This window comes from Tursiops truncatus, chromosome 8 (genome assembly GCF_011762595.2).
Source record: "Tursiops truncatus isolate mTurTru1 chromosome 8, mTurTru1.mat.Y, whole genome shotgun sequence".
Classification (NCBI taxonomy): Eukaryota; Metazoa; Chordata; class Mammalia; order Artiodactyla; family Delphinidae; genus Tursiops; species Tursiops truncatus.
The window spans coordinates 72,978,890-73,005,216 of record NC_047041.1 but is presented as its reverse complement, the minus strand read 5'-3'; the positions used below and the strand labels follow the sequence as shown (position 1 = coordinate 73,005,216).

The window sequence follows — 26,327 nt, the reverse complement described above, 5'->3', positions numbered from 1 at the left end:
TCCACCTGCCCATGTGGACTAAGTAGATTAGGCAGAAAACAGAAAAGCCTATTTTTACAAGAACATAAATAACACCTTTTGCAGACCCTGTCAACCATTGTTGAAGCGCTAACAATCATTTTGTATTTTTGCAGACAAACAATGGCATTCTTCAGATAGTTATCAAATAATTGCAACTGAACAGGGTTTCGATATTAATTTGGGGGAACCTCTTGTAATTCTCTGAAACAGATCAAATAGTACATACAAATAATGGATAACCTGAAAGAAAGTCAGGGGGTCTCTAAAACAGAAAATGGCTACCTCGTTAAATACAATGAAAACACCTAGAAACTAAATAAACCACCTTTTTAAAAGGTATTATAGCAGAGAAAAGTTGTGAATGAGCCATTAGGTGGTTTGAAAACCAAAGGAGTCCCTTCCTCCCTCTGCTACTCTAATCTCTAAACAGTAAGCTTCTTAATCATGTTAGATCATATTAGAGTGCGTTGGAAATTAAAATCTGCTTTCTCTTGATAAGAATTTGCATTTGTAATGACACTTTTCCAGCTTCCCTTCACAATTGCGCCAATTACTAAGTAGGCACTTCGTAAAAAGGCAGTACTTCTTAGAGTCAGCATTATAAAGAAACAGGTTACACGATAATTTGTACAACTGTCCTCTTAAAACTGTCCATTTAGGTACAAAGAGGCTTACTTTGCACGTGCAGTTCCTGCAGTGATCACCATCAACCCAGGAGTCTTGGTCTCTATAGAGCAGTCCACTCACTTGACAGGTCTTCTCACAATGACAGTTTTCCAATTGACTAAGTCTTGTCTCTGCATAGTTCAGCTGCAAACAAGAGTGACTACGTGTAATTTCTGTAATTCAACAGCATTGTCCTAACAAAGCTAATCGCAACCTGAAAAAATAAATCCAAGCGGGAGGAGAAAAAAATGCTCAAAGCAGTTCAGTGATTCTTAGCCAGATCTGTTTTTCGAAGATTTTTTTTTTAATTTCACACAAGGTAGAAGCATTCTAAATTGAAGACATATTGGCTCCCATGGTCTAATGAGCACCAAATGAGACATTAAACTGTATCTCAGGGACCTCATGGGTGTTCATCAACGCGTGTGCTTTCAGCTCAAACTCACACAGAAACACTTGTAATGAATGTGTTCTCAAGGACTCGTTACAATGTTTACAGGAGATCTAATCAGCAGCTCTGAAGCCCTTACATTTATCTCCCGCAATCCTATCCCTCTTCTTCACACACTAACCAGAGTGTCATGGTTTACAAGCTGGGAAGTCACTGCTTCCTCTTTTATGAAAAATTCTGGTAAGTCATAGGCAGATCTTATTTCTCCCCAGCTCAGTATCCTCCAAATAGAATGCCCCAGAATCCACTTTGGTGTTCAGACAAGTTCAAGAGAGGCAACCAAACCCCCGGGTGAGATGAGGACTTTGTAAAAAAAAAAAAGAAAGAAAAGAAAAGAAAAGCTTTTTCCTTTTTTAGGTCACCCAACTGCTACCATTAAACATGCAATCTTAGAATCTCCGATTTGAAAGAGTTTATAAAGTTTAAATGACGTGACAAGTAACCCCTTCAAGTGGTCATCCAGCCCCTGTTTGCACATGTAACTGTGATGGGACACTCATTACCTTCCAACGAAAGCTACTTTTCTTGGTTAGCTCTGGATATTTGAAATGTCTTTCTTAGCTTGAGCTGTGAAATTTCTCTCCCTTCTTCCTATTAGACCTAGTTTTGCCTTGTGGCCCATCCTGAGTAAATCTAACCGCTCTACAAACATTTGAGGTTATCCTGTCCTCATGCCTGCCCCTGACCACAGTCAGCCCCGCCAGGTTCCCCTAACAGCTCCTCGTGATATGGTTCCAACCCTCCCTCTTGACCATTGTCCATGTAGGCGACTCCAGGTTGCCTTCAAAACTATGGTACAAAAAAAACTTGAAATGTGGTGTGATCTCTCTGTCATCACATCCTTAACCAAGGAGTAACTCACCCTTCTTCCTTTCTCCTTACATAGAGAAGGTCATGACAGAAGAACAAATACCACTTTCTAAAAATTCATCACACAGTTCCTTTTCCTTCTCAATCATACTTATATATCCCCGTCTTGAGTATTTTCCCCATACAGGAGATTGAATCAATTTTTGATCCCAACTAAGACTATTTGGAGGCAACATTTTAGTTATAATGGTTGAACCTGGCTAATGATGACTTCTACCATCTTTCTACATTTTCTATGGTTCCACTCCGTACATGCTCCTCTCAATTACTCATAACAGTGCTACTCTTTGGAAATGGAATTCAACCTTGGTTTTTGTCATTTATTCCATCTCTTGCTCTAAACTTTTGGAATTTCTCAAGAAAATTTGTTCCTTGTCTTCCTGCCATGGGTAGTACCAAGAGGAAGGGAAAAGAACAAATAGAATCCTAAACAAACCACATGCACTATAATCAACCCCGAAAAAACTGAGTCGACCGTGCCTGAGAGTTAGCTTCCTATGACTCTACTATACATGATCTTCCAAACATTCAAGTTACACTTAAATCTCCAGCTTAATCATAGAGCATCCAGAATCGACGGTAATTACGTTCTCTGGGAATTCTTTAGGAAATGCAGATAACATATACTTCCAAGAGTTTGGTGACACCAAGTACCAAAACCGTGTATTGGTAAGAGATAATAAAAAGGAAGTGATAACTCATCACATATTATCTTTACTTCATTTCTATAGCCTCAGTAGTTCCCACATAAGGTAGTGATAGACATATGACCGTCGAATGAACAAGGAAGAGTTGAACTAGAAGGGAATCTTTCCTAAAAGTGGCTCAGGATGAGGAATCTGTTTGTGAGAGGAAAGTGCCTGTCTTACTCTGAAAGTCTGGAAGAACCCTAGTGTCTGTATCACTCCAAGAAGGGGACTTCTTATGGACTAGTTCAAAAGGCTATTCTGTATCTATCCAAGTTTCCTGTAAATCCAGGAGCTTTGCCTAAAGGCAATATTGTCAATTTCCAGGACTGCCCAACAAAGCTGAGCTATGCTCACCTACAAAACTCAACCGCAAGGAAAAGCCTCGATTTTAATACAATGGAAGCTATTCTCAAGGCCGATTTTGCTTCCCTTCTGAGTACTGTCTTTAAAATTTTAATATATTTAGCCTATTCTGACAACAGTAAAAAACCCTAATCTCTGTGATGATAAGAATGCATCAGACAGACACCAAGACAAAGGAATATTAAGGCAAAAAGCTAATTTTTCAAAGGCACTTAATATGTAATCTTGCCTTCCTTTTCCCCTGCTTAAATCCTGAAGCAACAATAAAGGAGAAAAACAACTCTGAATTAAAAAATGAATTACATTTTCTGTCACTGGCATTAGCATGCTGAATTTATACAAGTTCATTTTCAAAAGCTATTTCTACACTACCTGCCATTTTCTCTAAGAATGCCTGCAGATCCAAAATAGATACGGTATCAAATCTACAACTCTTTTTTGTTTTACCTTTGCGCACTTATCCAAGCAACCATGGACCGAATCATTTATTCTTAACTCTACACGTTCAAAGACAGACAGCAGAGGCCTTTTTCACAGTAAGAGGTCAATGAATGAATCTAAGTACATTAGTCATGCAGTAGATTTCTTTTTTCCTTTGAAATATTATTTATTTGCATTTGCTATATAAAAGGGAAAAAAGAAATCTATTGTATTAAACCTTTAAGCTTAATTGAAAAATCACTATTGAGCTCCTTGAAACAATGAAAGTCTCAAAATCCAATGTTACAAGCTGAAACGCCACTCCAAGCTTGATTTACATAAATAGATTTGTCAAAGATTTAAACAGAAGTAATCAAGAAATTCCCCATCTTCAGCATCTCTTCTTCCTGAGCTTGAAGGAAGAATGTGATTACCGCACAGGTGGGATGCAAGAGCAGGACACAGCCTGATCCTATCGCTGTGTACCTGGCTCAGCAGGTTTGTGGTTCCCACAGTGTAGAGACTACCTGGGGGAATTTCCAGAATAAGCCAGGGGATTGGTGGTCTCTTGTGGATCACTTAGGGGAAGTATCAGGGGACCGCTTCCCTGCACCTTCTCCCCCTTGAAAAAGTATGGTTTTGCCACAATGTTGGGATCCTTCAAGAGGGCTCTTCTGTACGCTGACCTCTGTCACCTGAAGCTACATGCAAGCTGCTTCCCTGATCTTTCCTACATCAAGCAAGGGCACAGTCCTTTTCAATCACCCTATACTTTGAAAGGAGAAAAGGAAGAGCAAGCCCTCCTAGGCACAAGCCTGAGCTGACCTGGGGTCTGTGTCTGTTTGGTTTGATGTGACTTTGGCTGCCAACTCCTGTCCAGCTTGTGCGCTGGGCTCGCTCTCCGGTAGGATTCCATGGCTTCCACTGTGACCCAAGTGTGAGGACTTTCTGCTGTTTTCCAAAACCTCCTGGCTCTAGACCAGGGCTCTGACAGCAACTTTCGATGCAATCTTTATAAAACGAAGAATAATTGTCACCATTTTACATACATGGAAACTGCAGCTAGAAATGAGACCAGTGACTCATTCCAGGCTGCAAACAACCAAAGAAGTGATAAAAATGAGATTCAACATCAGATGAATCTTACTCCAAAGCCCATTTCTATCTCCACCGTGATCTACATGACTAATGCCTATTTTAATCACAGCTGCTGGGCAACTCAAACCAAACCTCCAAACCCATCAGCTAAATCTTGCCATGAGAGGCTTATCTAACTAAAGGCAAAGCCCAAATCCAGGTCGATTTGGCGCCATAGAATTCCCTTTGCACCCAGGAACCCTACTTGAGTTCCAGTTCGTCTTATCCCTCCAGACTCCATCTCCTTCACTCTGCCAAGAGGTGTATTACACTCTGCTTCCGCCAAGATGGCAGACTAGGTACCCTAAAAGACTTCACCAACTGAACCAACTAAAATGCTGGATAATACACACAAATCATAACTTTTAAAAATCATCCCAGGAGCTGACAGAAAAGGAATAAAGCCACAGTGGCCAAAACAAACTGACAGCCAGGGATCCAGGGAGGCGAGTGAGCACCAAAGCCAACCTCCATGACGTTAGCCAAACCGTGGAGCTCTCAAGCTCCCACCTCACACAGGGGGCCAGGGAGAGGAAATAGAGAACAGGGTCTGCCCAAGATGGGATGTCTTAAAGGAAACTCCTACATCAAGGTACAGCCCCAAAGGGCTGTACCCTCAGCTTAAGAGTGAACGAAAAGGAAACAAGGTTTGCACCAGGCTCAGAAGGAAGACCTTCCTACTCAGACCATGGCACTGGCTAGAGGGAAATATCTTCCTTCAGAAGTCTTAAAGAATTCTTTGCTGAGAATTCGCCTGGCTGATCCTAGGTTAGCAGTCTGATTCTGAGCAGTCCCTATGATCTGAAAACCCTTAAGGAGATAATGCAATAGCAGTGACCCCTGTACGGTCCTGGCAGGAGGACACATAATGTAAACCCAGGACTCAGAAAATTCCCACATCTATCTAAGGAAAACAAGTGGCTGTAACCAGATGGGTGAGTTAAGCGGGCTTGTCCCTGCCCTGACATTCCTCCTTCAAAAGCTGCCACAAGCTCTATGCTAACGTTTCACTCCCAACAGGTACCACCTGAACACACACTTCTCTTTTCCTCTCGTCTTATGGGCTCATTCTTCTTCTCACTGGTATCGCCATCCTCCTACTGGTAGCTTCCACCTCCCTCTCTCCACCAGTCATTCCTTCTTTGTATCTTTTGGTTCTCTTTCTAATCTTCTCTCCTCCAACCATAAACTTCCTCGGTTATGATCCAACTTACAGAATCTAAGTTTGAGCCTTGGCTTTGCCATCCACTTTTCTTGGGAAAAGCTACATAACTTTCTTGGGACTCAGTCTTCTCATCTGGACAGTGCTAATAAACCTAGCTCAGAGGACTGCTGGAAGGATTAGAGAGAGAGTGAATATAAAAGTTTAAGCATTGTAACTAACACATAGTAAATGCTCAATAAATATTACCTAATATGAATATCTTTCCAGTTTATTCCAGATCAGGGGTTGACAAACTAAGGTCCATGGACCAAATCTGGCCCAGCACTTATTTTTGTATGGCCTGTGAGCTAAGAATAACTTTTACATTTTTCAACAGTTATATTTTATTTTTTATCGAAGTGTAGTTGATGTACAATACATTATATAAGTTACCTGTGTAAAATATAGTGATTCACAATTTTAAAGGTTATGCTCCATTTATAGTTATTATAAAATATTGGCTAGATTCCCTGTGTTGTACAATATATCTTGGTAGCTTATTATATAATAGTTTGTACCTCTTAATCTACCACTCCTATATCACTCCTCCCCCACTTCCCTCTCCCCACTAGTAACCACTATTTTGTTCTCTATATCTGTGAGTCTGCTGCTTTTTTAAAATATTCACTAGTTTGTTGTATTTTTTAGATTCCGCATATAAGTGATATACAGCATTTGTTTTTCCCTGTCTGATTTATTTCACTGGATAATGCCCTCCAAGTCCATTGATGTTGCTGTGAATGGCACAATTTCATTCTTTTTATGGCTGAGTAGTATTCCTCTGTGTGTGTGTGTGTGCCACATCTTCTTTATCCATTCATCTGTTGATGGACACTTAGGTTGCTCCCACAGCTTGGCAATTGTATATAATGCTGCTATGAACACTAGGGTGCATGTATCTTTTTGAATTAGCATTTTTGTTTTCTTTGGATATATACCCAGGAATGGAATTGCTGGGTCATATGGTAGTCCTAGTTTAGTTTTTTTGAGAAACCTCCATATTATTTTCCACAGTGGCTGTAGCAACTTACATTCCCACCAACAGTGTACAAAGGTTCCATTTCCTCCACATCCTTGCCAGCATCTGTTGCTTGTGTTCTTTTTGATGATAGTCATTCTGACAGGTGTGAGGTGATGTATCACTGTGGTTCTGATTTGCATTTCCCTGAAGATTAGCAATGTTGAGCATCCTTTCATGTTATATTTTTTTCTTTTATAAATTTATTTAATTATTATCATTATTATTTTTTTGGCCGCATTGGGTCTTCACTGAGGTGAGGTGTGCGGGTTTCTCATTCAGTGGCTTTTCTTGTTGCGGAGCATGGGCTCTAGGCATGCGGGCTTCAGCAGTTGTGGTGCACAGGCTTCAGTAGTCGTGGTGCACGGGCTTAGTTGCTCCGCGGCATGTGGGATCTTCCCCGATCAGGGCTCAAACCCGTGTCCCCTGCATTGGCAGGCAGATTCTTAACCACTGAGCCACCAGGGAAGCCCCCTTTCATGTTATATTGATTGATTATATTGAAGTGAAATAGGTATACACATCATGTTCTCAATTTTGCTTCTTGATCTATAAAGACTAAAATTTACTGGCTGGCTCCTTACAAGAAAAGTTTGCCAACTCTTCTTCTAGATTATCACAGACTCCAAATTTTGCAGTGAAGATGGAAGTACTCAGTTTTCTAATTATAATTCTATTCACGGTTTGAAAGAAATAGACTTTTATAAGTCTTCCGGAGTGCTGGGGGTGTTTAGACGGTGGATTAAACCATTTCTGCTCACAATTAAATACCTTCTGCCTCACAAATGGCCATTTTACATAATAATGTTTTGTGGACAGAGCTCAATGTGGCTGTTAGATAATAATGTACAGCTAAAAAGAGAAAAATGACATTCCTGCAACGGGAAAGAATGAGAATGAAAAAGGGCACTCTCATCACCAGGAGATGGAGAACCACAGTCACCTGAGGCTGAGTGGCAATGTTTCTTGTTCCAAAAATTTGGTAGCGATCTAAAATATAATTAACAGTATTGAGATCAAGCTGCTTCAGACGATATGACATAAAAGCTTCTCTATGCCACAAGCTGGGAAGACAAATTATTGCCTGCGTTTCACATTTCCACTGTACTCTGAAGTGAAAAGAATCTCTCGAATCTCAGTTTTAGTTTCTCTCTTTACAAAAGTGCTCTCCTTTGCAGACAAAAGGGGACTTGGCCAGAGACCTAGTTTGAAGCAGAAACATTATCTTCAGCAGCAGAGTCTTTGAGTCCAAAATACAGCCGTACATCCCAAACACCGACCTACCCACTGATTTTTTCCACGTGCTATGGCTGATGGCAGGAGCAGTCAGAGCCGCAGGTAGAATAGGATTGAGGTATCATTTTCACTGTTATTAAAATTCTCCCTTTTGCAGAGCATAATGTCTCTTAGGGCCAACCAAATTCTTTCTCTGCCCTAGGCTAGAACTCATGTCCACGACTGATCGGTATCATAACAACAGCATCGGCCACGTTTTCTATTTATTCAGCGCCTTTCCTCACAAGGCTCAGGGCTTTTCATTATCCATCTAAACGTTATGAGTGTATATTATCAAAGCCCCTAATCGTTTACATTCCCGGCTCTGCCACTCAATATGAACGTCTCTGGGGTAGAAATCACATCCTCTTCATCACTGCCTCCTATGTGCCTAACACAGTGCCTGGCAAATAGCAGATCCTCAAAAGATGCTTGTTAAGTGCATCATGGGGAGGAGGGAAAGATGCAGAATTATAAAACTGAAGGTGTTGAAAGGCAAACTTTGCCTCCTTCACTATTTAACTCAGGATCAGTTTTGAAATGCATCATATATTAGAAGTGTGATATAATGCCTTCCTGTGACAATAATCTGTTCCTAACAATAGCTATTCTGCCCTTTCTGACTACTGGCAATGATTCTTGCATCCAAAATGCATTAGCTTATAAGCAGCAGTGACTCTGACCATATATCATCTCTCAGTGTTACTGGTTTAATAGCCAATGGGCAAATTCCTTTTCCACTCCCAGGGAATATACAGTGATACATATTGCTTTTCTTCCAAACATTTTTCAACTAAGTATTTTGATACCGTCTAACAGTATGAAAGGCGCAAATGGTTATGTTTACTATAGGTTGTCCTATTTCAAAAAAGAATAAACCATTTTATAGTAACATATCGCAGATGCCAACACTAAAAATGTTTCCATTATAGCATATCATTCTAAACTCCGGATAGGATGGACAAAGAAATGAAACATCACGAGTGAAATTTAGATACCTACTTTTGCAGTCATCTTGGCCAAAAGCTCTTGTAAATCCATTATTCCTTGCACCAGGCTTAAGAAATCACTGCAAGTTGGACAAGCTCAATAAAGAAAATATAAAATAAATGTTGCTACTGTGCTAACAGAAAAATATATATATTTTTTAAACAGTAGTTGTTTAGCTATATAAAAGTGTTTTCGCTTTTCTGGTTAAGTGTGACTTCAAAATTGGAGTGAATTCACAGAGGATTTCAGATCTAGATCTTTTCCTTTTATTAATAAGCAAAAAGAAAGGAACAAGGACTAACTGAAAAGGACAGTATGTTTTTACCTTGAAAACATTTTTAAATTTAAACTAAACTCTCATTTTTATTGGGACTAAAGAATTGTGAATTATCACAGAAGCAGCAAAAGTACACTCATATATATCCAAGTCAAGAAGTTTAAAAAATAGTTTATATACATATATTTATATAATTATATGAAACATTACAGACCCAAAACTGCTCATATAATCTCTTCTTACCTTCAAATGTTAATTCTACAAATAATACATAAGCTTTTTAAAAATCCAAAGACACAGAAGTATTTTAGTATACATAAAATCTCTCACTAACCCCACCACCTCATAAGTCAACAATGTAAACACTTTGTTTGTATCCTTCCTGAAGTGCTTCTCTGATATTATCAACAAGCTATATAATATTAATAATTCAGAAATGCTTTAAGTTGCTACTTACTGCGATTCAGGTTCGGACACTGTGTTATGTATCCATTCGGCATAAAGATGATTTTCCCATCTTGGATAATCCCCTTGATAACAGAAAAGAGGTGGCAATCAGTATTACAGTTACCAGTTCAAATGGCCCCTGTCACATGCTCTCTGCAGGGAAGTTTCCTTTTCTTTTTTTTAGCAAGACTGATAACCATATTCAGAAGGTGAGTTGGCCTTAGTGCACACTGACCTTACTCCAAACCATCCTCTTCTAAAAAACTCAAAATATCCATTCATCTTGAGAAAGCTACAATTACTTACCACTGGTTTATGCTAATGATACCATAGAACTAAGGATCCATCAGTCAATGTTCTCAAACTGTCCAACTATAAAGACACTGATGCAATAAAAATTCTCCTCAATGCCCTAGTCATCTTGGAACATTAAATACTGCTGATTTACAGGACTTTTTTAAGTGGGAAAAAGCGACAATAGGAACATATTAGACTAAAATGCTCTACTGATTCATTTAGTCTAGGAAATAAAATTAGACATGGGGAAAACTCCTTAAGAACCTTGCTCTCCGCTACTTGAGTAACATGAGTCTTTGCTGGTGAGTCTTAAGATTTGCTCAACACCTCCCTGTGCATAAAAGGTGGTCTTTTAATTCTGCAATTTAGTCTGGAAGAACAGCCCTAATTTAAGGAAGTGTTTGGGGCCGCCATCTCTCAATGAAAGTATTGACTTGGCTCTTGGATTTTTCACATTGAATTTCAAGATTCCGTTTTTAGGGTATTTTTTCCTGATTTGATGGAAGAGATATTACAGAACGGATGGAACATGCAGAAGCTGGTTCAGAATATTGAGCTTAATCTATAAATAAAATATAGGCTTATGATAGTGTGGTGAGTCTTTCAAAGGAAGCAACATTTAACATTTATGTGCTCATCTTCTAAACAGCAGAAGGTAGTCAGCAAATGCTGTTTCTGCTTATTATTCCAAGATAAAATATTAATTCGAAATATTAGTAGAAATAACAGGGTCACAAGGCCTCTTCCTCCGAATTAGATACTTTGATTAACCTCTTCCTCTTCGAGGATGATGCAGTGTCCGTGATTAAGAGAAGAGACAGCCTCACCATGGGGAGGAGGTGCCTGCCACAGCTCTTCAAAATGAATTTGTCATCTCTTGCCGGGGAATTACAGGGAGCAATTAATGGAGCACAGTCTAAGTCAATCAGCTTCTTCCTGGCACAAAGTTGCTCAGTTTTTCAAAGCAAATTAACTCCTTTGAGAGGCCAGGGTGCCTTTCAAGCACATGTGAGGAATTTGAGAAAAGCATGGGATTGGCAGTCAGGGGCCCAAGGTTTAAGGTCGGGATCCATTTGTAGCTAACTGGCTGGACTTAATAAGTCAACCACCCTCTCTGAGCTTCAGTTGCTTCATCTGGAAAAAGAAGTGCTGCATGCAAAAGCTACAGAACCTTCTAGCACTCAAGTGCTGGGTCAATGAAACAGGCGTCCAAACTGAAAGTGTCACAATTTAGATCTCTGTGCTTTTGCTAACTTTCAAGATAAAAGAAAAAATCAGTCCAGAGCAGACAAAGCGACAGATTTCCCTCAAAGAACAGCCCGTCAGAGAGAACTAAATACACATCAGAAAATATCTGTCTAATGAGGCTGAATATGGATGAAGTTATAGTGACCAACTATTCAGGTTTGCCTGGGATTTAGAGATTTCAGTGCTAAAACAGAGATTCCCAGGCAAACCGGGACAGTTGGTCACCCTCCCTGATGCCAAAGTGGCAAAAGCACACGTACCAGGAAAGGATGAGGTCTATCTAATACCTGCTGGTTAGAAGAGCCTAAATCATTCTTATTTTTATCAGCCATGGAAAGGGCCCTCAGAAACCTGGTGTATACTTGTCATGGTATTATCTTTGCCAAAACAAATAAAAAGTCCATTTGAGGGCTTCCCTGATAGCGCAGTGGTTGAGAGTCCGCCTGCCAATGCAGGGGACACGGGTTTGTGCCCCGGTCCGGGAAGATCCCACATGCCGCGGAGCGGCTGGGCCCGTGAGCCATGGCCGCTGAGCCTGCGCATCCGGAGCCTGTGCTCCGCAACGGGAGAGGCCATAACAGTGAGAGGCCCGTGTACCGCAAAAAAAAAAAAAAAAAAAAAAAAAGTCCATTTGAAAAGGATTTCCCATCCACTTATCCTGTAGCAACATATATTATACATGGCAGTATTCCTTTTGTTTTCTTAATAATTGCCTCTCCCACACCTTTCTTCCACCTGCCTCCCTCCTCTGTCTTTCCACTTTTAATCTCCGGCACATGCGTGTGTGTTACACAGATCATTAGGTGAAGATCAATGATGTTGACTCGAACAAAAATGGCAATAAGAACTGACAGCTTCTCAATCCCTATCAACACAAAAACTCAAGGCACTTGATATTTTTTCTGAAAAAGAGGTCATGAGGGTCAGCCCACATAGTGGCATAAAAACATGTTCTTGCCAAATGAATCAAGATGGGAATGCTAATGTATTTGCACGGATGTAATTCCATGCTGGATTAAATGAAGGGTGGCAATGTACTGTACAAATACCAACTGTAACCCAAAGAAGTGTGAGTGTATGTATGTGAACCTACAAATACATACCTGTGTATATATCCCAGTACCTCCCCATGATAAGAACCAAAAGGTCTTGCACTGAATGGTCATATGAACTAGAGTCATCCCTCAGCAGCTGGAAGGTAGTGGTTCTGGGACCCTCCCTTCCCCCTCCACCACCCACCCACCACAGATACCAAAATCTGTGGATGCTCAAGTCTTTTATATAAAATGGCATAGAACGGTAGGTCCTCTGCACACACAGGTTCAGCATTCACGGAGTCAACCGACTGTAGACTGAAATGGGTTGATTCTGCGGATGTGGAACCTGCAGATGGAGGGCCAACTATTTAGTGCCTGGACATCTGTCAATAAAAGCAGCATTTGCTAAGCCTGTAGTTTTCTTTAGAAAATGGAGTTTTATAAAGTATAAAGCAACAAAGAAGCTCGATCAGCCTTATTTCTCCCAGAAAAATCATCTGGGAGGATTTCTATAGATGAAAATGTACCTTAGAGCACAGCAACTTCTCCCCAGAAAAGAAGAAATAAGGGATAAAAAGACAGAATTTCTATTATTTCTCTTCATTTCACTTTAAATGTATCTACACTTAACTGAAAAAAAAAAAAGAAAAACTCTGGCTGGGCCTATAAGTAGTGGACCTCATTTGTACCATTCACCACAGCAGTATTTCTCAAACTGCCAGTTTCTTAAGAATCACATTGAGTATTTGTTTAACATCAGATTCCTGGGTCAACCCCGGACTCTGTTTCAGGAGGGTTGGAGTGGGCCCAGGAATCGGCATTTTTAAAGGCCGTCCCAAAGGATTCCCATGAAAGGTCAAGGGGCCCACTTTGAAAAACCCTGCCCTGTTGTCAATCACTTGGATTTTCTGGAGCAAGAGTGTTTACTCCTTACAAGTTCAGAGTGGTGAAAGCAGCACCTGGATCCAGTACACGAACAGAATAAAATCTTACTGATTTGGAACTGAATGGCAACTAACCAAATCACTAAATTATAAAAACCGTGAAAGCAAAACTCAGAGGTTTTCACCTCAGCTCTCCCTGCCATTCCTATCATAGTATATTTCACAAAGTAGGTACAATCAATACCTAACCTGCATCAAATTCCTAAAAACTATAAATTATATAATTGTAAGAGAGCAAAATTTGCCACTCTAAATGTCTCATTGGCTTGCAGATCATTTAGACCTGAAAACAATCAAGGCCCAAAAGACTCAGGAAGAAACTCTGACCTTCCCCCTAACTGCCTAAAAGAATTTAGATAGAGGGCCTGTTCCCAGAATAGAACTGTCATCAGAAATATCTGCAAGGAACATGAACTAGGTGTGGTGGGGCAACTTAGAGATCAGCATGCACTCTGCATCCCATTGTCTCTGCATGGCCCAGCAAACATTTATTTACTGAACATTTGCTTTGCCATCTCCATGTGAATTGCCTACCTCCCCTTGAGTCCCAAAGACCTACCACCACACTCTCTGTTGTTGTCTTTAGCTGAAGACAGTATTTAAGGTGAGGGTTTCAGCTATTTTGGTAAGCTACTCAGTTTTCCTGGGTCTCTGCCATGTGTACATGTTATTAAAATTTGTTTTGAGTTTCTGCTAATTGGTCTCATGTCAATTGAATTCTTAGACTTGTCAGAAGAACCCAGAAGGGTAGAGGAAAACTTCTTCCTCCCTGACGCAATACTGAATTATAATTTTCACAGCTGTTAAGAGTCTGTGAAAATCATGTAGAATGCTAGTTGTTAAACTAGGGGAACATATCAGAATTTTAGAGGAGGGTGAGGGAGCACAGTCATGTATGAAATTTTGACAGTGGTTCTGAGGTGATTTTGAGATGCCCGATGAAAACTACTGATTTAGGGCCAGATTACCTAGTCATTTGACCTATGAAAAATCTAAAGCTCTGATACTTTAATTAGCTTTCCTAAAGGACACTTTAATCTTTGGCCATCAACTACAGGTCTACTAACTCCAAATGAGGGCTGGGCCACTGCAACACAGTGTAAGTAAAATATATCATTTGAGAAAGTCTCACAGTTATGTGGGCTTTGTAGCACAAAATGGTGCTACAAGGAAGTCCTGTTATCAAAGTGAGGTTCTATCTTAGCTGCCTTCATGGAAAGATAGTTTTCAACCAGCCATAATGAATTATTTGCATTAGACACTAACAGCTTGCTAAAACAGTTTTTCAATGCTGGAAAACTGAGGTCCTTTTAGGTAGCCTAACATTCTCCCCTGCAATCTTATTTGCACTATTAATTTGCTAAACAATCCATTTTCTTGTTGTTAGTGCAATGCTAAATCTCACCCCTCTGAGGATCTAAAAAATTCCCTAAGGGGCAGAACCCAAATTAATAAGCTTTTACTATCAGTACGATGGAAAGAAGAAAAACAGATATTTTTTCCTCTTTGTGACATCCACCTGTTGCCACCTTCTGCTTCCCCCTGCACTCAGCTCACCAGGCACTGAAAACTAAATTTGTACCAGGCAGGTTATACATTATGGGTTTTTTGTCTGGGGCACTGATGCCCATTATTTCCGTGGTTCCAAGAACATTTACTCATTTCACAGTAAGAAATATAGGAAGATGCAATAAAAAGATTAGAAAAATTATGCCATTATTTATCCTCTTCTGTATGGAATAACTATTAGGCAAACCCTACTAACACCTGGAGCTTTCTGATACAAATGAAAGCAGCTTTGCCGCCAAACAAATGCTAATTCTTTTTTTACCGCTCTTATTTCCCTGCAGATCTCTGTTTACATTGAAGAAAATGGTTCCATTTTTTTGTATGCTAAAGCACTGAAACAAATTGCTTTAAAAGGGAAAGGAAAAGGAGGTGGGGAGAGTTCCTGGAAGGCATGTAAATATATGGATGAGGATGTGTTCTGTTTATAAACTGGCAAGGACCCAAGCCTTGGCAACAGGCTAGCAAAAAGTAAGACTTGGGAAACCGACAAGGAGGATTTTCACAATGCAGCCAATTATGTATTTCTGCCCTGAAGACAGTTAATAAAATATTCCAGCTTGCATAAAAGCCAAGAAAGACACTTGTCGACTTTCATTATGATCAATAAAAACTGTCAGTTCATTAGCATATCATTAGCTGTCCTGCTGTTTCCAAAGCCTTAATGCACAGAAATATTAATCTACAAATATGTAAGATTCCCCAGTTCTGTGACTTTGACTTTCTGCATGAAAGGAAAAGTGAGAATTAGAGGTGGGAGGAATCCAATATAGCTTCTTTTTCTATGTGCCTATAAACATATGTTTACCATCTGTGGAATTATGGGAACCAGCTGAGGTAAAAAAAAAAAAAAAAAAACAACAGCTGTGGCATTAAAAAAAAAAAAGTAATTTCACTTCCCAGTGACAGTTCAGCTGTTAAGGAGACAGTGAAGTCCAGGTAAGGGAACGGTTTCAGACCCAAGTTCACCAGACAGAAAAATAGCGAGAGACAGAGACAGAAAGGCTTGGCCTCTGTGAAAGGCTTTGAGATGGGAATTCTGCACGAGATCTCAACTATTTAGAAACTGTCAGAACACCCAAACCTCTGAAGCACTGTGATTCACCTAGGCTTACCCTCTGGAATAATGACAGCATAATCATCTTAGAATGCATCAAAGGGAAATTGAGCGGTAGGCAACCACCTTGATAATGAAAACCTATGACAATCAGAAGATTCAGATAAGTCTATCACTACTGGCCAACCATTTTCTCAAATGAATGCTGTTTTGAAGCGGAGAAATTCCCAGCCTGTGTTCTGTGTCTCTGATAGGAAGTAACTAAAGCCAGAGGCTTACGAGCCAAGCAACAAGCAAGTGATTCCACCCTCTGCTCTTTCATCAGCAGCACCTTCATTGCACTATTCCTAACGATGCACCAGGACCCAGAAATTAGGTTTGACAAGTGAGCTTTTGCTTTTACTTCGCCTATGAAATGATGTATTCATACTAGTCTGAATTTAGTGCTTATCATTCCCATGCATTTACCTTTTTACATGTGAATGTATAAATAAGCAATAAATTGGACTGTTTTGATTTTTACACATACAAATGATTTAATACCGTAATGTTCTCCTGCTACTTGCTTTTTCATTCAACATTATGTTTGCAATTCATCAATTTTTATTCAAGTTCTATGATTTTAATATTTACCACAATTTAAACCTTCTCCCAGTGATAGTTTTTCCCCAAATTTTTGAAATTACAAAAGAAAGAAATTGTTCCTGTGATAATGTCTGTACATATCTTCTTGGGTACATGAGTTTCTTCAATGAAGAAACATAGAAAGAAGAGTTTCTTCAGTGTTTATACCTGTAAGTTGGGTTCCTGTATCATAAGGTACACACATCTTCAACTTTATACAAAATCTCCCTAACTGTTCTCCTTAGTATTCTACCAATGCAAGTTTCCACTACAATGAGTATGTGTCCTGTTCCCAACTGTCTCCCTCACACTTAACATTGTCAGGTTTTTTGCTGTTTTGTTTTTTTTTCATTTTTGTCAGGCTGATGGCTAAGAAATTGTATCTACTAATGGTTTTAATTTGCATTTCCAAGATAGCTACTGAAGTGGCAATCCTTTTAGTACATTCATTGGCTATTCACGTTTCCACTTTGGGGAACTGCCTTTTCGTATCTTTTGCCAGAATTTTTATTGAGTTATAAGAATAATCCTTATTGATTTATAGCATTTCTTTAATGGATACTATGTCTTTGTCAACTGATTTTGTTGTCAAGATCATCTGTGATGAGATCTTTTTATTCTACATATTAAACTTATCAATATTTCCTTTAAAGATTCTTTATATTTTAAGCTTAAGAAATTTTTCTCGAAGAACATGAAGATATGCTCCTACGTTGTCTTCTAAAACTTGCAAAGTTTTGCTTTAACATTTAGCTTTTAAATCAACTGTATTTGTAAATTTTTGTACATATGGTGTGCAAATACATATTTAAAGCTTTTCCTGTCACCATACACAAAAACCAATTACATCAATTAATATATATATGAAATATTTAAATAACTGATTTTCCTAACCATTTATCAATGAATACGTCTTTTCCCCATTGATCGGGAATGCCACTTCAAGTTTCCAAGTTGCCACATGTAATGGAAGGGTATCCTTCTGGCTTCTCCATTCTGTTCTATTGATGCATGTGCCAATTCTTGCACCAATATGACATTATAAGATTCCTATAACCTTATAATAAGCCTTTGTATCTGAAAAAGCCAAGTCCCTCTCCCACTTTCTTCTTCAGAATTGTCTTCATTATTCTTGTTCTTTAATCTTTCATTAGAATTTTAGAATCAGCTTGTAGATTCCACCCAAAAACAAACAAAATAAAATCCTGTTGGGAATTTACTACAGGCTCACAGAATCTAGCGATGAATTTGAGAAAAACTGACTTTACTGCTTTAAGCCTCCTTCTCCAAGAACATGGTATATTTCTTCCCATTTAGGTGTTCTTTAATATAGTTTTTAATAGAATTTTACAATTTGCTTCATAACTGTCTTGTATGTATTTGATTTTGTTCTTAAGTACTTACACATTTTTTATATTATAAACAAAATATTATATTTAACTGTATCTTTGTTACTGCTACTGTTGCTACTTTTGTTCAGCAATGCAATTGATTTTGTTTTTCGATTTTGTATTTATGCAAATGAAATGAAAACTTTTGTTCGCACAAAAAGCATCCAACAGTGCTTCTGAACTCTCTTGATCATTCTAATAATTCATGAGTCCAATTTTTTTGTAGACAGTTATATAATTCATGAATAATTATATTTTTCTTTTTCATAATCCTTAAGGTTTTAATTTACTTTGCTGGTAAGAATCTACAGTATAGTGTCAAAAAGAAACACGGTAATAGGGATGGCCTGTATGATTCCCGACTTTAACAGGAATTCTCTTAATATTTAAACCGTAAGTACGATGTTTCTATGTATGTTTTCTTATGTACTTTTTATCAGTTTAATGAAGTTTCCTTCTATTCCTATTTTGCTAAGAACTTTTTTTATCATGAGTCAGGACTGAATTTTATGTAGTGCTTTTCTGCCTCTTGAGATGACCACAGTATTTTTTTCTCCTTTGTTTCATGTGTTGAATTATGTTAATAAATGTTTTGGTGATAAAAACAAATTTATATTGTTGAAATAACCAACAACTGGGTCTCTCGCTCTCTCTCACGCACACACACACTCTGCTAGATTCAGTTTGCTAATATTTTGTTTACATTTTTAATCTGTGTTCAAAAGTAAATTGCCTTGTATTATACAATTCCTTTCTTATACAGTCCTTGTCTAGTTTAGGAATCAAGGTAACCCTATCTTCATAAATGAGTGTTCTCATTTATTCTCTTCTCTGGAAGAGTTTATGTAAGATTGGAATGGTTTCCTTGGATGTAATAGAACTTGCCTGTAAAACCATCTGAACCCAGCAGTTATTTGGCGGAAAGACATTGTAGACTAAAAAAATGGTCACAGTCCTTTGCTCTTTTCTGGGTCCATGCCCTGTGTAATGGGAATTTGTATCCCACCAAAAGGTGGAGTCAATTTCCCAGACCCTTGGAATCTGGCCTTGTAACTTGCTTTGGCCAAAATAACGCAGCAAAAATAATGTGCAAGTTTCAAGCATAGGCTTCAAAAGGCCATTCCCACATCTGCTCCAGCTCTAGAAACCCTGATCAGCCACCATGTAAACAAGCTTGGGCTAGACTGGTAGGAAATGAGAGATCACATGAAGCAGAGATGAGCCATCAAACTAACGGCCATTCTAGTACAGCCAGCCCCCAGGAAACCTAGGAGCTAACCAAAGATGCATGATTAAACCGACTGAGAATATGAGAACAACTTACCAAAGCCCAGCCCTAAACGCCAACTCACAAAATTCTGAGCTACAGAAATGGTTGCTGTCTCAAACCATTAAGGTTTGAGTTGATTTGCTATGCATCAAAAGTTAACTGATACAACAGATTTCGAATCATGAATTCCTGATGATACATTAATGATTCTAAGACTACCTGGGTTTTGCACTTTTTAAGTCCATTTTGACAATTTATATAGTTTTAAGACATTTTTCGGTCGTTTTCTATTTTATTGGCACAAAATTGTTAATAATTAATAACCATTGTTTTAATTTTTGCAGTGATTTTTGTGTGCTTTTCTTATTTATACTGGTTTTCATACCTTCTCCCATTTTTTCTTGCTCAGACTTCCAGATGTTCAGTCTAAGTTATTCTTTTCTGAAGATGTTGCCTTTTATCACTGGCTACTGTTAAGATGTTCTCTGTGACCTTGGGGTTCTGCTATTCTGCTAATATGTCTAGGTGTGGCTTTCTATTTATCATCATTTGTGTAATAGATTATTAAAATGTTAAATTCTTCCCTTGCTTGCATCCATATTCTTGCAATGTTATATTGCAGAATAGTCCTACGAGAGATGAAGTCTATTTATTTACCCCTCACTCCTGGCTTTCATCATATGACTTGCTTTGGGCAATAAATTATTAGCAAATGCGATCAAGCAAAGAGAGCCTTGAAATGCACTAGTGCTGTAAGGCTTCCTCTTTTTCTTACACTTGGAAACTCAAGACTGCCATGTGGATAAGCCTGAGCAGACTCCACACATGGGGAAGAACTGCAGTATACCAGTCAACAGCCAATCTACCACCAGAGATGTGAAGAAGCTACCTACTGACCAACCAAATGACAATAGACATATCAGAGAGCCCAGTAGATACCAGCGTACCCAGACCAAGCCAGAAAGATCATCCCATTAACCCAAAGAATTATGAGCTAAATAAAAAGGCGAGGGACTTCCCTGGTGGCGCAATGGTTAAGAATCCGCCTCCCAATGCAGGGGACATGGGTTTGAGCCCTGGTCCGGGAAAATCCCACATGCCGCCAAGCAACTAAGCCCGTGCACCACAACTACTGAAGCCCGCACGCCTAGAGCCCGTGTTCCGCAACAAGAGAAGCCACCGCAGTGGGAAGCCCACACACCACAACGAAGAGTAGCCCCCGCTCGCCACAACTAGAGAAAGCCCGCGCGCAGCAATGAAGACCCAACACAGCCAAAAATAAATAAATAAATAATTTTAAAAAAAATAGTTTAAGCTTCTAAGTTTTCTAAGTGACTTTTTGACAGCAAGAGCTTACACTCTGATTGCACTGTTTTGTGTAATAAGAATTGATGTCTTATCAACTTTAGAGAATCCTTAGCCATCATACTTCTAATAGTGCCCATAACCCCTTTCTCCCATTATCTTTTGGAATTTTTAAATATTTATGGAAGCATATACATACATACACACACTAAATACATATAAGCAAAACACATACATAAAAATTTTTTCCATATATATGCATCTTCCCTACATCTTAACCTTTCCTATTTTCCTCTATCCCTGCACTACAGTTAAGGTAATCATTTGACAATATTTTCCATTTCACAAATGCTCTCCCTACCTGTGTCTAATTTACTGTTTAGCAGATTCACTGAGTTTTTTCACTTCAATAACTATATTTTTCATTTCTGGAAGTAACTTTTTTTTTTTTTTTTTTGCGGTACGTGGGCCTCTCACTGTTGTGGCCTCTCCCGTTGCGGAGCACAGGCTCCGGATGCGCAGGCTCAGCGGCCATGGCTCACAGGCCTAGCCGCTCCGTGGCATGTGGGATCTTCCCAGACCAGGGCACGAATCCGTGTCCCCTGCATCAGTAGGCGGACTCTCAACCACTGCGCCACCAGGGAAGCCCGTTTCTGGAAGTAACTTTTGACTCAAATCTCCCTGGTCATATTTATCATCTCTAGTCATCATGCATTGTTTTAAATTTGTTATTTTGCTCCTTTAAACATTTTAAGTATAGGGATTTAAAGAATTCTTTATCTTGTAATTCCAATTTCTACAGTCCTTTGAGGGATAATTGGGAAGTTTGTTGTGTCTTCCCATTCTTACTCAGGATGGCTAAAAACTCATATTTGCATGAACTTAATCTGTAGTAATCTTGTGAAGTTTGCATGAAAAGTGATTTTCCCAAAGATAATTTGTATCTTCTTCATTAAGAATCCCAAGGTGCCCAACCCAGGATCACATTAAGATAGTTTCTTGAGCTTCATGAGTATGTAAATCCAAATTTTACATCTGTTTGATGTCAAGAGCTGTGGTTTCAAATTCTTATCAGGGAACTATTTTTTGTGTGTGTGGAGATAAAGCAGAGAAAAGCTAGTCAATGGACTGCCTCCCTTTGCTAAGTAGTAGACTATTTCTGCCTACCCTTTCACTGGAGGGGTGGTCTTCTGAATCATGGCTTTATTTCAGAAGTTTCTGTCCCAACTTCTAAGCTTGCACGGAATCTAAGCCATTTTCCCCATCCCACACAGAATGTTGAATTTAAGGCTCTAACTGGAACTTTTATACATTGCTAATGAGAGTGTAAAATAGTATAGCCACTTGGAAAAATTCAATGGCATTTTTTATGAAGTTAAACATACACTTAATATACGACCCAGCAATCCCACTCTGACATATTTACCCAAATAAAAATGAAAACTTTTGTTCATACCAAAACCTGTATGCAAATCTTTTAATAGCTTTATTCATAAATGCTAAAAACTCAAAACAACCTAAATGTTCATGAACTAAGGAATGAATAAACAAATTGTAGTATATCCGTAGAACAGAATTGGAATGTTACTCAGCAATAGAAAAGAATGAATCCCTGAAATACACAACAACATGGGTGAACCTCAACACATACTTACATAAATAGTTCCATTTATAATGCATTCTGGGAAAGGCAAAAATATAGGGCCAGACAACAAATCAGTGGTTGCTAGACGTTTAGGATGAGGAGAAGACTTGAATAAAGTGCAGCACAGGGGAATTTTTGGAGGTTATGGAACAATCTTTTATCTTGATGGTAGTTACATGACTGCATAGATTTTCCAAAACTTACAGAACCATACATTTAAAAAGGAGAATTTTATTGTATATAAATTATACCTTAATTTTTAAAAAAGGAAAAGGAAAGAAAAGCCCAGGACCAGATGGTTTCACTGGTGAATTCTACCAAACACTTAAAGAATTAATGTCAATCCTTCCCAAACTCTTTCAAGAAACTGAAGAGGCAGGAACACTCCCAAACTTATTTTTCAAGGCCAGCATTAGCCTGATACTAAAACCAGGTAAGTACACTACAGAAAAAGAAAACTATAGACCAGTATCTTTGATAAATATAGATGCAAAAATTCTCAAAATATTAGCAAACCAAATTAAAGAGTCCATTAAAGGAACATACACCATGATCAAGTGAGATTTATCCCTGGGATGCAAGGATGATTCAACATATGCAAATCAATAAATGTGATACACCACATTAATAGAATGGAAGATGAAAATCATGATCATATCAGTAGATGCTCTGTCAAAAACATCTGACAAAATGCAGTATCCTTTCATGATAAAAACACCCAAGTTGGGCTTCCCTGGTGGCGCAGTGGTTGAGAGTCCGCCTGCTGATGCAGGGGACACTGGTTTGTGCCCTGGTCCGGGAGGATCCCACATGCCACGGAGCGGCTGGGCCCGTGAGCCATGGCCATGGAACCTACGCGTCCGGAGCCTGTGCTCCACAACAGGAGAGGCCACAAGAGTGAGAGGCCCGTGTACCACAAAAAAACCAAAAAATCAAAAAAAAAACACCCAAGTTGGGCATAGAAGGAACACACTTCAACATAGTAAAGGCCATATATGACAAGCCCACAGCTAACATCATACTCAACAGTGAATGGTTGAAAGCTCTTCTTCTAAGATCAGGAAAAAAGACAGGGTATCCACTCTCACCACTCTTAAATCAACAGAGTACTACAAGTCCTAGACAGAGCAATCAGGCATGAAAAAGAAAAAAAAAAAAAGGTTTCCAAATTAGAAAGGAAGAAGTAAAAATGTCTTTGCTTGCAGATATGATCTTATACACAGAAAATCCTAAAGACTCCACCAAAAGACTTTTATAACAAATCAGTGAAGTCAGTAAAGTTGCAGGGTACATAATCAAAATATATAAATCAGTTGCATTTACATACACTAACAACAAAATATCCAAAAAAGAAATAAAACAATTTCATTGACAATAGCATCAAAAATAATAGAATACTTAGGGATAAATTTAACCAAGGAAATGAAAGATCTGTATACTGAAAACTACAAGACTTTGATTAAAAACTGAAGAAGACACAAACAAATGGAAAGATATCCCATATGTTCATGGATCAGAAGAATTACTACTGTTAAAACGTCCACACTACCCAAAGCAATCTGTAGATTCAATGCAATTCCTTTCAAGATTCAAATGGCATTTTTCACAGATATTGGGAAAAAAAAACCCCTAAAATTTGTATAAAATCACAGAAGACCCCAAATAGCAAAAGTAATCCTGAGAAAGAACAACAAAGCTGGAGGCGTCACACTTCTGGATTTCAAACTGTACTACAAAGCTATAGTAATCAAAACAATATGATACTAGCAAAAAAACCCAAAAAAACAAAAAAAAAAAGACACATAGACCAATGGAACAGAATTGAAACCCAAAAATAAATCCTTGCCTATACAGTCAACTAATATTTGCAAACCATATGCCTGATAAGGAGTTAATATCCAAAATATACAAAGAACTCATACAACGCAATAGCAAGATAAAGTCTCATTTTAAAATGGGCAGAGGAACTGAAGAGACATTTTTCCTAAGAAGACATGCAAATAGCCAAAAGGTACATGAAAAGGTGCTCAGCATCACTAATCATCAAAAAATGCAAATAAAAAACCATTATGAGATATCACATTATACCTTTTAAAATGCCTGTCATCAAAAAGACAAGAGATAACGAGTGTTGGAGAGGATTAGAGAAAAGGGGAACCTTGTGCACTGTTGATAGAAATGTAAATTGGCACCGCCACTATGAAAAGCAACATAGAGGTTCCCCAAAAAGTTGAAAATAGAACAGCCATGTGATCCAGCAAGCCCACTTCTGGGTGGCTTCCACATAGTGTGGAGTATATATCCAAAGGAAATGAAATCCCTACCTCATAAAGATATCTGCAGCCCCATGTTCACTGCAGCATTATTCATAATAACCAAAATATGGAAACAACCTAAGTGTCTGTAAACAGATAAATGGATAAAGAAGATATGGTATGTCTATGTGTACACACCACACACACACACACACACACACACACACACAGACACAAACACACACACGAGTGGAATATTACTCAACCATGAGAAAGAAAACAATCCTGCCATTTGCAACATGGATGGACCTTGAGGGCATTATGCAAAGTGAAACAAATCAGACAGAGAGAGAAATCATGTATAATATCACTTGTATGTGGAATCTAAAAACCTGAGTCATAGAAACAGAGAGTAGAATGATGATTGCCAGGGTTTAGAGGGAGTGGGGGAAATGGGAAGATGTTGGTCAAAGAGTAACAGCTTCCAGTTATAATATGAATAAGTTCTGGGGATCTAATGTACAGCATGGTGATTACAGCTAATAATATTGTATTATATAATTGAAAGCTGCTAAGAGAGTAGATCGTAAATGTTCTCTCCACAAAAAAGAAATGATAATTATATGATATGATGGAGATGTTAGCTAACATTATGGTAGAAATCATTTTGCAATATATTAAGTGTGTCGAACTGTTGTATACCTTAAACACACATAATGTTATATGTCATTGATATCTCAATAAAGTTGGAATAGAGAAATAGATTAAGAGAAAGAAAAGGAATAAACTTACATATCTACCTTCCTGATATTGGCCTATATCCCTCTGGTTTTCACTTCCCTTCATGTATTTAGCCTCTAAGGATATACCTTATTGTAAGTGCAATGACAAATCATAAAAGATTTCTGTTGTTTTATCCAGCATTTACAGGCATTTTGAATCAAGAGGATTTTAAAAATGTCTAGTCGACCATACCTCCAGAAGCAAAATTCTGCCATTCTATTGAAGAACAAGGCAATCTTTAAATTTCATGATGTTTTTAACTTTTTCAATTCACTTTATCACTGAATCCTCATGTTTCTATGAATGCAGTTATTGTATTGGGTTGGCCAAAAAGTGCGTTCAGGGTTTTTCCAAAACACCTTATGGGAAAACTCGAACGAACTTTTTGGCCAACCCAATATTACCCTCTTTATAGACAGGAAAACCAAAGCTCATGGAAGTTGAGTCGTTTCTTATTGTTTATCTAGACTAGACATCCACCCAAAACTGAATTAACAGGTTCTGACCATGAAAACCAATTTGAAGATTACCTTAAATCTCCCAGAAGTAGGGCAATAAGAAACATTTTGAGAATTATTTACATTCTGGATCATCCATATCTGGCAGTAGAGTGAAGTGTGTGACCTTGGGCAGGTCATTGAACTCTCTGTCTAGTCTCAAAACACCTACGTCAGAGAACTGTTGTGACAATTAAATGATTAAATTCACATCAAACACACAGAAAAGCAAAAGTAGAAAGTAGTGCTTACTTTGAATAAACCATGCTTTTGGTTGCGCTGACCAAGCCATAAATTGCTTCCTGGGGGAAGGTTGGTCTCAGGAGGGTCTATCACACGTTCATAAATCCTATAAGGGCAAAGAACACAGTTACTAATAGAGAGGCTCAAAGCAGAACCAAAAGGTACACGCACGCCGTTTGAAGTACTCATGGCATTAGCAGCTGGTATAGAGAGATGAAGCCAACGTGTGGCACATTTTAGATGACAGGTAACATAAACAGAGATCTGTTTCCTGACAACACTTAGACACATTATCTGGGCCCCTCCTGTTTCTATCTTTGCCCTTTTGGCAGGGGAA

General features: G+C 38.6%; 1 protein-coding gene across 2 annotated transcripts in view; it reads right to left on the bottom strand.

The window, feature by feature from the left end:
• The window catches only part of NELL1 (neural EGFL like 1), an 869,596-nt gene that overhangs the window by 668,188 nt on the left and 175,081 nt on the right, over positions 1 to 26,327 (bottom strand). For both annotated transcript variants that reach the window (XM_019947892.3, XM_019947894.3), the window contains 4 exons: positions 26,000 to 26,096; positions 9,839 to 9,911; positions 9,117 to 9,199; positions 697 to 831 (listed from right to left, as the gene is read on the bottom strand). In XM_019947892.3, the coding sequence (XP_019803451.2) occupies positions 697 to 831; positions 9,117 to 9,199; positions 9,839 to 9,911; positions 26,000 to 26,096 (388 nt within the window). The remainder of the gene's footprint in view (positions 1 to 696; positions 832 to 9,116; positions 9,200 to 9,838; positions 9,912 to 25,999; positions 26,097 to 26,327) is intronic.